The 14,541-nt window shown below is 39.1% G+C and overlaps 1 protein-coding gene across 1 annotated transcript; it reads right to left on the bottom strand.

Moving 5' to 3' along the window:
- Positions 1-455: 455 nt before the first annotated feature.
- Positions 456-14,128, bottom strand: LOC111653047 (transforming growth factor beta-3 proprotein-like). The gene is made up of 7 exons (XM_023403499.2): positions 13,321-14,128; positions 7,674-7,837; positions 4,653-4,782; positions 4,374-4,481; positions 3,743-3,908; positions 3,387-3,540; positions 456-2,525 (listed from the first exon to the last, which is right to left on the bottom strand). Exons 1-7 carry the CDS (start codon positions 13,664-13,666, stop codon positions 2,367-2,369), a joined length of 1,227 nt encoding a protein of 408 aa, XP_023259267.1. The 5' UTR covers positions 13,667-14,128; the 3' UTR covers positions 456-2,366.
- Positions 14,129-14,541: the final 413 nt, after the last annotated feature.

Raw genomic sequence — 14,541 nt, 5'->3', positions numbered from 1 at the left:
GGAGGGGGATAAACACCTTGAAGGTAGTGTCCAAGTGTGTAATACATCTCACTAGGTTATGTGTGATTTTTTACTAACAATACTATGAAAAATAAGAAAATAAAGAGATGTCTGCACATTAATATGCTCTGAAAATAAGAGTGATTGCTTCTCGCCTGGGAAAGCTGTTAAGCAACAATCCCTGAGAAAGAGAAGTTGAATTTATTACTCTGGTAGAAAAAAGGCCTCTGCATGCGCCTGCAGGAAACAGGTGGGACTGGTGAGATTCAAGTAAGAAAAATTATGTTCGTATGGAACCAAAACATTATGAGAAAATAAATGGCATTTCAATATGGCAGACAAGACCACTGGGTAAATCCATCATTCCGTAATTTGGTGTTAAATGTTTTTACAGATCTATTACATTTGATCATTTTGTGTGTGATTCTTATGGTTTTAAGAAGGGCTCATACAGGTTTTGCATGTTGTGTTTTTAATAACAATCATGATCAACAAGTCAACCAAACAATATTACTGCCAAAAACATCACCTAAATGTCACCTAAAGGTTAGATGACTCTGACTGGGCCAACGTCAAACAGTACAGGGATTCAGAATCGTTCTCCTGACTCTGAGAAAAATGAGGTCTAACTGTACATCCAGCCACTGTCATGTTATGACTTCTTCCCCTCCCTCTTCATTTTTTTGTTCCATTAGGGCTTCACACTGTAAAGGAGCACCAACACAAACAGAGACGGAGCAGAGGGAATGAAAGACTGCAGTGTTTTGGGAACACCAGAGTCCTGACTGCACATGCACATGTGACTCCTTGTCAGCTGGCTGGAGTGAAAGGTGACAGGTGAGTTGATAGGATAGTATGATTTAAAAAAAAAAAATAAAAAAAATAAACAGCTGCACTTTAAATGTCATTACATTTCCTGTTATTGCTTGAGAAAAGTGCTCCGATTGAACTTTCTGGGGATAGTCACCTTTTAATACATTAAGATTTTAGTCAAACATACACTGGACCAAATACAACAAGTCAAACTAATTTGTTTATGCACAAAAAAAGTTGCATATTCTTTCTAAATCACAAGGAAATGTAACAGTACTCGTGGTTTTATATAAAAGTGTTTCCATCAATCAATTTTCATCCCAGTTAGTGAAACAATCACTATATGACAAGTTGCATAACAGAACAAATCTGCTATTAATGTAAAAGAAATCTCATAAAAAAAAGCTTGTTGCATAACACTTGTTCTTTTCCAGTATATTCTTTGATGTCCCAAAAATAATTTGAACCTGTTAGGGATGAAAACTTCCAGTGAATGGCAGGCAGTGTGCTCATGGCTAGTTTCCATCACAGTTCTTCCCTTGCATACAGGTTCCCTCTTCTTCTTCTTCTTCTTCTTCTTCATCTTCTTTTTCTTCCTCTCCTTCTTCTTCTTCTTCTTCTTCCGCCTCTTCTTCTTCTCCCTCTCCTTCCTCCTCTTCTTCTTCTCCTTTTTCTTCCTCTTCTTCCATCCATTCTAATAGATGCACCGAAAAAAAAGGCCATTGCTGCTGGCTGGCCAAAAAAAGAAAAGCTTGGCTCAACTTCTTTGTTCATTCACTTTCCATTGCAAATCCAACAGGCATTCTCTCTCAGCTCTCCTTTTCCCTGACCACAGCTATGGCTTTGGATACAGCAGCAAGTCTGTCCTTTCTCCTTTTGTGATTGAAGATAATGCCCACTGTTTTGAAGGGAAGGGAGCTTAAGGCAAGTTCAAGGAAAAATCCAGATCCTGAAAGGACTCTTCAACCATTCAGGAGAGCACGTCTATATTTGTGACTATGAGCAATACTGTTCCAAGGCTAGAAACAGGAAAACTGCTGTACAGATAATGCAGAGATTTGAACTTTGTGGAATATTTGCTTGAGCTCTGAAGTAGAAAATATAGCACAGAGTAAGTCTCTTTCATTACTTCATCGTTTTATCTTCGTGTCACAGATTTGTACAGGAGTCTCTGTAATCTAGCCTTAACAGTGTGTTGTCCATCTTCACAAATCTAGACGAAAATATTTAAAGATTGTACCTTGATTGTAAGACTGAGTTTGGTTTGGGTTGGACCTTTTAAGATAAAGAAGAGAGCTACTTGTCATTCAGAACTGACTGAGTGGGTGGAAAAAACAAAACACGAAAAAAAAGATGATCTCAAGTTTTAAGAAAATCTGCATCCTTGAAAAAAAAAATAGTGTGACCTCCAGAGTGGTTTTCAGATCTACGCCACGAGGCCACAGGGTCAGTTTTAAGTATTTGTCACAGCTAAGAGTCCAAAAGTCAACGAGCATGGGTCTGGTCAGTACCTAGTAAAATCGTGCCACACTACCTCGCCTTTCAAAGTCTTCTCAGCTACACTTGCAAGACTTGACAATCATGTTGGAGAGTTGCTCCACTTTGGGGGTTCGTCCAGAGTAGTAGAGTATAGTGAGGGGTTCCAGGTCTTGAGGGACACAGCAGGGGGCGGCCGATGCCTCTGGATTCAGAGTGTTGTACAGGCTCAGCAGCTATTGGAAAGCACACGGGAGAGATGAAAACTCACTTTCAGATATTATTTACAGCTGTGCAACAATTAGGTAAATTGTTTTTTATTCAGTAACTACAGAGTGATGGAATCTTGATAATCTATTGGCTAGGTCAGTGTAACGGCTAAACTTTACGAAATATCTGTAAATATTGAGATTAATAACCAACTAAACAATCAACACTAAATAATCTGGTGAAATCTATTATGTTTTTTTCCCACACATTTTCCGGAAGATTACGGTCTAGAATATCCTGTCTGCTAGTCTACAAGTGTTTGCTGGACACGGTTGCCTATTCTGTTTTCAGTGGTGTTGTTATAGCTCAGCCATACAGTCCATGTATGAGCTCAAGAATCAAAACATGAAGCTAAAAGAGGGGAAAGGTTCATCTTATTAAGGTCAAGAATAAACTTCACAGTTATCAGCAGTTTTCATACGGACTATTTCTTCGTATTCCCAAGAAAACTGTTCACAGTGAGGTCTGGGAAGGAAGTAAAAAATGACACGGATTGCTAATATTTTGAGATGTTGCTTGTTAATTGGTGGCACGTCGTCCGTCTCCCAGTGTTTCTGTTGTCTCTCTATTTAGGTCTGATTGGATCAACCACTTTTTGGATTGAGTGTAATTATATTTAGGTTCATGCTTGTTTTGATCCCATGAAGACTTCCAGGTGGAGGCAGAGGGCTCAGACGTGAATATCTCAAACTCTGGACTAAAAGCTACATGTACCTGCATGGCTATTTACCACTAAAAATAAGTGAAACATATGTTTTTGTTTTGTTTTACACTGTGGTAAAGTATCTCACAAATGCTCTCGTTTTGTATCACTGTGGAGTCCTTACCGAGCTGTGTGTTGTGTCTGAACTCCTCAGGTAAGGACAGGGCCCAGAGCAGTAGTTGGCGTCGTAACCACTGGGCTCATGGATCCACTTCCAGTCCAAATCACGCCGGAAATCAATGTGGAGCTTGCGAACACAGCAGCTGTCCTCCGTGTTTCTGTGATGAGGAAACAAAACAATAACGAAATCAGTCTCCATATTAATTTTTGTAATAATGCATCTAGACATTCTCTGAACATTTAATACCTTCTTGGTCACATGGGCTATACTATATATACAGTGTGTTGCAGGATATATTTGGGATATTACAAGTAATACCTATTTGTCAATTGCTAAAGACTATTTATGTATCCCCTTACGAGAAACAGTAGTTTGTGTCCAGTGCTCTCTTGCGTCGGCGGGTGTACTGAGTGTCCAAGCGGTGTGGTGGGATCATCATGAGGATAAGGTGAGGCAGGTACTGTTCCTTTTTCTTCTTCAGGTGATCCAAATCCAAGCGACTGTGCTCCTCATCTCCATCCACACCTTAATTATAGACATGATCGAGGCACACATAAACCAACTATTAAGTGGCTTTTTTCCTTTCACAATGTCCCTCATCTGAGCATACAATTTTCAAAATTATTGAGTATGAAACTGTCATCGCTGTCTTTTTGTCTGACATTGAAAGCTTATTTTTAGTCCTGAGGCAAAAGTTGAATCAGGCAACACTTCTTTCTTATAAAGACAAACAATCATAAGCACTTAAATTAGGTGCTAAATTATATCAAACTTGTACCAAACTCCCCAAATTTTGAAATGACAAATTACAATATGTATATATCTTTAATTATTGAATTGACTAAGGACTATATGAACATGCAACACAACCCGCAGATCTTAAACTGATAGGATAGAAAGATGGAAAGAAAACATTCAGAGACATTAGATTAAATGAGCAACTAACACCTGGCATAAATAACTATATGACAAAATGTTGTTGAAGCCCACCTTTGAACTTCACCTCCAGCACCTCGTTCTCATTATCAATGATGTCACCGTTTGGGTTGAAGGTGTGGCAGGGGCAGTGCACACTGATTTCCAGGCCCAGGTTAGTTCCTGATGGCAAACGAGCACGGACAAGAGGATTGTCAAAGTTCTTCTTTTTGTCTAAAACTCAATACTTGTAAGAGAAATACAAGTCATGTTTCTGGGTTCAAACATTGAATGATCATTAGGGCTAATGAGAGGTTTTTGTAAAAAAACTAATGACAGTGACCTCAGTCTCACCTCTGTTCATCAGCCATTCCCGCACTGTCTCAGTCACATCGAAGGAGACCCATTCTGGGGTACCTTTGGTCAGCACATTCTTGGCTCCGATGTAGCGTTGTTTCCTTATGTGTTCATTTGGCCTCACAATCTGCAAGGCAAGAAGACATGGTCACTCAAAAGGTTTTTGCTCAATACTTGTTCCAACAAAATAACATGTAGAATAGAGCAAACACCAGACAAGGCTGTTGGTACAAGAAAGAGCTGTTAGTTGTCTTGAGCAAGGCTAAGCTAAGCTATGCTAAGAGTTAAGATAATGTGATTACAGATTATATCGCTAAAAAAAAATAGATAAAAAAAGACTAAGAGCATCCAAATGGCTTTGTTAGGTTGTACTTATGGTGCTTTCGTGTCATATTGGAGTCACCGTAATTACCAGTTTCCCACTTGTAAATAGCATTCACGTCAAAATCCAAGTCGTAATTACGACTGATATATCCAGTGTGATATATCCCATTTGGTGGTAAAAAGTGCAGACGTGCCTTCAAAAGCAAGCAAACATGGATGTCTAAAATCTGCCGAAGTCTGTTGTTAGAGGTAATTAAAGGCTGAGATGTAGTAGGTACAGTGCTATATTGAAGCACTGTATTTGTAACTCTCATATGTCAAACGATGCAGTAAAACAACAAATGTCCCTCAACAATATTTCCACTTTGTTCAAATTACCCTCCTGTTTAGTAGCTGTTAATGGTGTTTTTCTTCTAGCTTGTTATGTTAGACATGTTCATCAATGTAGTTGAGCATGTAAGCATGGGCTGATGGTTCTGCAGGTATGTGGTCATAAGCCAAAGTACTGGACAAATTGAAATTTGGACCCATCCCTGAAGCTGTGCTGGTAGCATGGCTAAAAATGTGACCTAACCTCGACCTAACATGGAAAAAAATGGGAGAATTTTTATTGTTCCTTTTTTAAATTCTTGATATTATCATGTAGTACTTAGTGCATTAATAACTGTCAGTTTGAGCATATTTTAAATTCTGAATAGTTTTAAGGGACCACACATCCATGGAACACCCTCACAGGTTATTTGACTTTTTTTGGTTTATTATACCTCCCCCTTGATAGAGCTTGATTGACATCCCCCTCATTCACTTATTTGCTTTGTTGCACCGGTTGGGGCGGGACAAGTTACACATTTTTTTATTTTGATTGGTTCATGGAGTCCAGTGACATCACATACTCCACCCACCTTAAGCGTGAACAGAGGTCTAATTAGCCAAATAATTCAAAACACCTGGAGTGTATGTAGGGCCTTTATCTGCATATATTTTTCCTGTTTCTATTTTTTGGCCTGTTGGGGGCAGAAGAACTTGACAGACATCCTGACACACATGTTAACCTGTTGGGAGACAAAAGCAACATTCAACTGGAGTCACATCTGTTAAATGTGAGTCCAGTATTCACTCTTCTTTTATCTCTGTTTTTCTCTCCCAAGGTAAATATCCGGCTCTTTAGCTTGCTAGCTGTTTTTCACCAGCTAGCTAGTTGCTAGCCTAGTCTATATGCTGTGTCATGGCTAGGAAGGGAATAGTTTATCAAAGCTTGCTTGCTGAAAACAACAGCTGTTTGTGAAAACAAGCTTGTTGCGAGCAGTAATATTCAGCAATTTAGTAAATTTGTGTGCTCTTAGACCAAAACAATTAAGCTACAGGCTAAAAGAAATTGTGCAAAGTTGCAGGATTGGATGCTAATTGTCTGTGACTTTCTCACTGCAAGCTGCAGCTTTCACATTACCCACAGTCAATTTTATTCTTTCTAAATATAAACACATTTGTCCAGTTCATAGCTTTTGCTTAAAAAGAAACTTGGTGGTTGCTGTGTGTGTTCAGTGGGAGCACCTATAAAAGTAAATTACAAGTCTAGCTCCTGACCTGTCTCTGGAGTAAAACGGTAAAACAATGCACATCATTTCGTCCCATATATTTGGATGAAAATGTGAACAAATATGAAAGTAAAAGAAGAATGTGATTTATTTCTCAGGAAATCTGTCTTGAGTATGACCGGGGTGAAAAGTAACTAAGTATATTAAACTAAGTGCTATGCTTAAGGACATTTTGCTGCCAATATTTATGTACTAAGATTTTAAACACAGAACTTTTACTTACTCATTGTGTTATTGCTACTTTTAAAAGAGTATGCCCCCCCTCTCCTGTACTCCCCCCTGTTTTTGAAACTGACAGTAAAAATAATTTCCTTTGGTAGAATGAAAACACCTGCCCCCTGCTGCTCCCCTGCATTACACTGACCACCAGATTAAGCTCTTCTGTAAACACACACTTGCTAGATACCCACCACGTAACTTATACGTAATAACGTATACTTATTTAAATTGGAGTTGCAGTTGCCTGTAGTATTATTTATGTGTTTGCTAAAATTGTCTTTTTAGATTTCTCATAACATCATGCCTGACCAGAGCATCTGTATATAGTGGTATTTTTTTATCACTTTTATTTTAATAGTTACCTTTAGATTGGATCTATAATGCCAAGGATATTTAGACAAAATAAAAGGGACTTTATGATGTTGACTACAACTTAGGAAAGTGGTCGTATCATGTCATCACTTAACAGAGCAGAGCCGCCTTTTAATAGCTTGATTTAAAAAAGACCTCTACATAACCAAAATGGAGACCATATTAGATCTGACCTGCCAGTACTGCACTAACAGTAACCCTGTCTTACTTCTGCAAACACTCCGCAGGCCTGTTGAGCTTTTTGGCTTTTGGTCTGGCTGTTACCCACGCCCGCAACCACAATCTGGTTGTCGTTGGCTCTCTTTGTCAATTAGAGCCTGAAATCATGTGGTGGAGAACAAGTAACCAGCTTATGTAAGATGCATTCTTGACAGACTAGAATCTAGTAATGTTTTAGCATACAAAGATTAAATCCAGAAAAGAGAGATTTTGAAGCTCCTTGTTGCTTTGACTTTGAGCTTTGCCTTTGATCTTGGTAGAAGGACAAGGAAACAGTATCTTTACACACCTGGTAGAGCTCAATCCGCTGTTCATTCCTCTTGGCACTTGAGTTTGGCACCCTCAGAGCTCGAAACTCTGCTCTGAAGAGGTTGGTTGAGTTCCTTTCCATGGCGGAGACGTTGAAGCGGAAAACCTTAGAGGTGATGCCTTTTGGGCAGTAGAGCAGATCGTCTGGAACAGAAAGAATAAAATAAAAGTTAAGTGAGAGAACAGGCTTAGAAAGTCTTATCAGGATCTGATAAAACCAGCAGTGTATGTCCAGACAACTGCATCATCACTTCTGGACAACATAATCACAGATAATCTCTTTGTAATCTCCTTCATATGTATGCAAGAGATGAAATAAAGAGTTTCTCAGGTGTAGGCCTTTTTCACAGCAGACATTTTGCCTTAGCATAGTAGGAAAAGCACAGGTGTTATCAATAACATTAACATTATTGCATTAAATTCTATTCAAGTCTAAGCCATGACAGGGTCACAGTGAGCCAGCTTGAACAATACCAGGACTCTGAAACTGAAGCAGCTAAATGGAATTCAGATGTCATTCATTTTATTATTGAAACCTGTGCTCTTCCCACTTTGACATGTCAAAATATCTACATAGAAAAATGGCTTTTAAAAGTATTTTTCTGGGCCATATTTAGTATGTATGTGACATTTCTTCATCTGACATTGTGCAGCAAAAGACAATCAATGTATAATGACCTTTTAACTATTATTACTACTCCAGTAAAAAAAAGATTATGTTCTTTAAAGATTTTTTCATCACTGTTTTGAGAACCTTTTTTTGGGAACCTTGCAAAAATAATAACTTATAACTAAGAACAAAGGGTTGCCACTGTAAAACAAAAACTACTGATTTGTGAAATTAAGTTTCTAAACACTCTGAAGTTCATATTACAAGCTGTGAATTAACATTTAAAAAGTTAATAATGGGGCTGCAAATAATAATTTTAATTCTCAATTAATCTCCCATTAATTTCTCTACTATTCAACTTATAATTTTGTCTATTAAATGTCAGAAAATAGTGAAAAGAAATCTACCTAAATTTCCTAAAGCCCAAGATGATTTCATCAAATTGCTTGTTTGTCTGGCCAACACCTCACAACCACCAAATAAGACAAAGTGAAGCAGCAAATCCTCATGAATAAGAAGCTGAAATTTGTAAACTTGAAGAATTTTGCTTCAAAAATTACTAAAACAATGAATCAATTATCAAAATAGTTGCTGATTATTTGTCTCTCGACTGGCTCATTTCAACTCACAACAAACTTTTGTAAAGTACTTTTCTGTGGCTTAGTGAGGGAGGAGTGGACTGTGCCTTTTCGATTAAACTTTTATCCACTTGATGCCAGAGTAATGTCAGTCATGCTTCAAAGAGATACAGTACTTTGTCCACTGATATCTTAAACTGAGTTGGCAGCAGATGAAATCTTTTTAAACTCTTGATTATAATGCAGTTTGCATTTTTTTTTCCTTTTTTGTCATACCATATTACTTCAGATGTGTTGAGATTTAGTTCTACAGGAGAATGAAAATAGGGGCATGAATTTACATGTTTATTATATACTGGAAAACTTATAAACCCGTTCACACCTAAAATATGAATTTGGGTTTACTGACCCTTTAGTGGTTGGCACTAAGTTTATCAGCCACAGTGAAATGATTAGTGTTGTTGCCTGCCTTATCAAAATTCCTCGGTGTTTTTCCAACACTTTTTGTCTATATTTGGTGGAAATGAAAATGTTGTAATTGAAATAGCAATATTATTGAGCTTAGTATGACTTCATCTCCCTGGTATCTGCGTATCAAAAACCCTTCTATCCTCAGTTCCACTGACAACTTTTTGGACCCAAATGCCTTCTGACCATGATGACTTCTCCACAACCCAACCTCAGTCATTGACATATGCCAGATTCTGTATGCGTACCATGCTATAAAAGGAAATCTTTCCGATGTTTGCTGTCCAGCCTCTCAATGCAGTAATTTGCCAGTCTTGCAGCAGCTTTCTGCTTCATTTGCACCTGTCACAGATTTGTGGTGGTTCACAGTGCTGCCTCAGTTCCACCAAAGGTCAACAGTTTACGTTCAGAAACCATCAAAAGGAGAGTTTATGTTTGCCCACATTAACTGAGGGAAAGAGGGTGAAATCACTGGTTCCAAGTCAAAAATTGATTCCACATAGCCAGTGCTCTAGTCCTGTTATACCACAAGGGGCAACACCCAAAGGTGGCCGTGTCTTCATAAGTACTGGCTTCACTCTCAGTCTGCTGTTTCTACCTGATCTTTAGGGAATTGTTCAATATTTTGGGAAAATACACTTATTTGACATTGATATCACTCATGTACAGTAAATATGAAGCTACAGTCAGCAGCCGGTTACTTAGCTTAGCATGAAGACCAGAAACAGTGCTCTGTGGGAAGGGAACAAATCTGCCTACTAGAACATGGTAGGGACACATGCCTATAAGTGTTTTTTTAAACACTCAAGCTAATCTACATAACCACATCTTTAATGAAAGAAAATTGTTCCCAAAGTGAATCGTTATCTCTAATGTCAAGTAGAGATATACCATTACGAAAACATCAGTTTGGATGCTGAATAAGTACACTGCTAATGAGAGTGCATCTTGAAGAATGACAGCATCAGTAGTTTCAGCCAGTGCCCCACAACAACACATGTTTATGTTCAAGTGACAAAGCCCTCTAGTGGCTGTAGTAAAAATGTTAGGAGCAAAGTAGGAAATCTGTTATGACGACACAGTCTGCATAGGGAGAGGGCCGGGGTGGATGGATGGATGTCAGTGACAAAAAGCATGACTATGATCATTCCCTAACCTTAACCAAGTGTTTGTTACTGTAACCACAACAACGAAGCTTCCCTAACCTTACTGAAGTAGCCTAGTTATTTTAACCCAAATCACAAAGTTTCCCTGAATCTGACCAAGCCTTAACCACAGCATTGTCAGATGATAAAAGAGATTTATTTTTGATTTGTAAGGATTGTCTAGACAAACATCGTCCTGGCGATATGGGGCGTCAGATCAGAAAGCTATTGTATGTGTCATTGTAGAGGGGATGGATAAACAATGTAATTTGTGGTTTAATTTGGAGGACTTGTTGGAGACAAATTTGACACATCATCTGAAAAATTTTATAAAGAGGCTTTGGACCAGTATCTGTACATTTCAGACACCACCACTGTAAATTGATTTTGATGAGACATCAGGTAATTATATAAGAAGTCCGGCATTTGTTAGGGATGACGTGTTTGTCATTTGTTTTGCTTCTATAGCTGTTGATAAGAGGACTGAAAGTAGTTCTAGATTAAATTTGCATTTAAAAATACACCAGTTCAAAGTGGGACTACAACAGAAGTGAGCTTCACGACCACAATGATTTAAGTAGGGTGTCTTAACCTTGATCAGAAAGGTTACAGAACTTTTAAAACCTGATTTACCTCCTAAATTAATTTGCAAACATAATAAAGATACAGAATATCTAGAAAGTTAAATAATTTCTGCCAAACAGGCCTATTCATAATATATTGTGATGATATGAGGGAGATTACGTCTCTTTATTATCATTTAACTGAAAATATCATCGTCCCTGCCAGAGCACAATGAATCTTAAAATTGTTCATCTTGCCTTCTCCAGCATATGAAAATCACATTAACCAGTCTGAGCAGGCTCAGTGTGTATATATGTGGATATACTAAGCTATTGACAGAATGCATATTTTCAGGTATGAGATCACACTGGACACATAAAAACCTCTGCCAATACCACAGCTTTAGGCTTGACAAAGTAAAAAAATTAAGGGTGATATTATTTTGTCCACATTTTAAACATTATAAATGTTGACTAGGACACACTTTTTAGGTATTTACGTGTCAGTTCAGCTCTTATAGTGTTATATTGTTTTTCTGCCATTTCCCATTTGTTCTTTAATCACATAAGGTTACAACAACAGAAACAGTGGTCTTCACCCAAAAGTACGTGTGTAAATCTGTCTTACATCTTTGTACCTAAAGCCCCTCTGTGACTGAATCCAAAAATGAAACCACCACATGAACTTGAGGCACCTAGTGCCTGGCGTTTTTGTCATAACCATTTTGTGAGATTTAAAACAGAACATTGCTGAAGGAAAATAGGTCTTTTGAGAAACACCTGTTGATTTCAAAGGGACTGTGATGCAATGGTCTTGGCTTTCCTCTAGACCATGAGGCCCTCTCCGGCTCTCACACACGCACAGCATTTATCCTATTCTACTTTCTCAGTAATCCAGACTCAGTTGGACCACATGCTGTATGAATCTCCCTCAAGTACTGACACATGTCCCTCTCAACGTAGGTTTTCCACTTCCAGTTCATAGCTTTTAATTCTATAAAGGAAATAGTTGTGCCAAAGAGAGGTTTAGCACAAAGCAAAGAATGTGAACAGGACGTTACTGACAAATATTCACCAAAAAAAACAACAAAAAAAAACGTTACCTAAGGTTACCATGTGCAATGAAATGATGGCACAGTGGAATCATTCATGTTTAAGGGGATGGATTCTGGCTCAGTTTCACACTCAATTTAGCAAAGTTAAACCTGAGCACTACAGTTAGTGATCTCATGCTTATGGGCCACCCCTCTGGGGGATTCACAGGCCAAGACAAGCAGTGGGGTCACTTAAAGCTCTCTTTCAGTGTGGAGGTGGGTGGTAATGATGTGTCTGTGTATGTGATAGCATCATGGGACCCCACTCCTCCTGTAGAGTCACACTCTAGGGGAGTGAGGGATCCCATTATCCAGGCTAACGGGGAGGTCCTTCCATCATCTAACTTTTCCTGTCCACCTCTGTTAACTTTTCCTACTCCTTCTCCTAAAGGCATCCCCCTCTGCCTGGGCAGATGTCCCTCTCATTTGGGCCTGACTGGAAAGGAAATGGGAACATCTGGGGAGAGGGACAGGATCCATGGAGGAAAAAAACAAGAGGAGGAAGAGTGGAGTCAGGAGTAGGAGGAGAGTGACTTTCCTGGAACACTAGTTCAGGGTTAAAACAGGTTGGTGAGCATTACAGGAACAAAGCACATCCTCCAAGTGCAAAACAAGTCCACCTTTCATATTTACAAAACTCAGAAAGCTCTGACACAGACACCTCTTTTTAATGGGGAGGATGTTTGATGTATGTGCAGAGTTTGACACAAGAAGGCGGACTTCACATTCATCTATTCATGTGCTGAATGAGGAAAGTTTGTCTGTGCTCACCTCATGGTGAAGAAGGAGACATCTTGTATCCAGCAGTTAAACTTAAGAAGTAACAATGTTTGTATAGTCATAGATTCTTTGTTTCTCAACTAGGGAGAAAGACTAGCTGTAATTTTAGGAATTTTTTAGCAAGGTTTTGTGGATTTTTTTTTTTGTGGAAGCCCATATCAGACAGAAGTTATCATTCCTTATAACCTTAAACCTGCCTAATATGCAGCAGAAGAAAAAAATCGAAAGTGATAAAAGCTGCATGGCATAGAAACCTAACTGCAGTTTGAGTGAGGCGTCTGGCTGGCTCTTCAATTGGTGCGTAATTACGCACAGTGGACGCCTTGATTGCTTATATTAAAATGACAAAGTGACAGAAACTTAGCTGCCTAAAGAGCTGCAATACTTACTGCTCTCTGGCGGTCCGTAGACCATGTTGAATTTGTATATCTCTTTGGCATAGTACTCTGTCTCTGTGTTGTCCTGACCGCAACTTTGCTGCCGATCCCTCCCAAGCTCCTCCAGTAGCTCCTTGGTGCTGTTATACAATGCTTGGATTTGATAAGGGATTTTATTCGGTCCGAGAGAGTGCGGAGGACTCGTCAGTCGGAGTTTGCTCAGAATCTGACCCCGTATCGCCTCGACCCTCTTCCTTTTCACATGGTCAATATCCACGGTGGCACAAGTTGACAGGCATGAGCTCAAAGTTGCGCAGTTGAGGAGGAGGACAAACAGTAAAGCCTTACCCAAATGCATATTTCTGTCTGCATTTGGTTCGCTCGGTAGAAATGTGCAGATTCACAGGCGACGACTGCCAAGGTCAGTGTCAGTTAGCCTTCAGATCAAGCTGATGAGCCCTGCTGTTGTTTCTTTGAACTTCCTTTGGAGCTAATGATGAAAAACTCCTCACTTAATACGTTTTCTCGTGGCAGTCCCTTTTGTTATCAGCAGAAATCCAACTGTGTGTTCGCCCATGAGACATTACCCAATTCAAAGTCCCGAGCAACAGAAACTCTCCCACATATATGAAATTTATCCGGCACAAATATCTCTGTAGAAACAAACAGACTTTTCTTTTGCATTCTTGAGCTCAATCCAGTAGATTTAAGGCGTCCCACAGCTGGGCATATTTCTCCTCTTTTCTTTCTCATTAAAATCTAGAGCCTCTTTATTGTCTCTGAGGAGACAGACCGCAGGCTGTCAGGTTAACGAGGTATATGCGACTTTGAGCGGTCGGTATGGCCTCGCATGTGTTTTATACCAGTAGTTTCTGACGTTTGATGGAGGAGGGACCGCAAGCACCCGGGAGAGCCCAAATCATAACAGGGCTCATTGCGATGCACCAGACATCAGCTGTGACTAATAAACATGTAAAAGAGTCTACTCTTTTATTTTCTGACTCTTCAGTCATATGTACTTTTAAAGGAAGTTGGAAAGTTACAGTTTTTCTTTATTAAGGCAACCGAGATGGTATTAAGATCTAATCGTCTAATCTTCTTTGCTGTTTCTCCCCATGTTTTTAACAGTAGACTACTGTCAACTGTGATCTCACAGAGGTCTCAGTTGATGTTTCTTCTGGTTGTCTCCCGTATTTTAGGTTTGTTAATGGCCTGGGTCGCCCACCCTCTAGT

Source organism: Seriola lalandi, unplaced genomic scaffold (assembly GCF_002814215.2).
Source record: "Seriola lalandi dorsalis isolate HSWRI2012SDOR001 ecotype SW California unplaced genomic scaffold, Sedor1 jcf7180002054139, whole genome shotgun sequence".
NCBI lineage: Eukaryota > Metazoa > Chordata > Actinopteri > Carangiformes > Carangidae > Seriola > Seriola lalandi.
Note: the sequence above shows the minus strand (reverse complement) of the source record. Positions and strands in the feature narration are given on the sequence as shown.

Excerpts from the sequence above, each read along its gene's own strand:
- LOC111653047 (XM_023403499.2), bottom strand. The coding sequence starts at position 13,666 with ATGCATTTGGGTAAGGCTTTACTGTTTGTCCTCCTCCTCAACTGCGCA. Across the intron at positions 4,482-4,652 it reads GGAATGGCTGATGAACAGAG|GAACTAACCTGGGCCTGGAA; the intron begins GTGAGACTGAGG and ends GTTTGCCATCAG. Across the intron at positions 2,526-3,386 it reads CAGACACAACACACAGCTCG|CTGCTGAGCCTGTACAACAC; the intron begins GTAAGGACTCCA and ends GCTTTCCAATAG.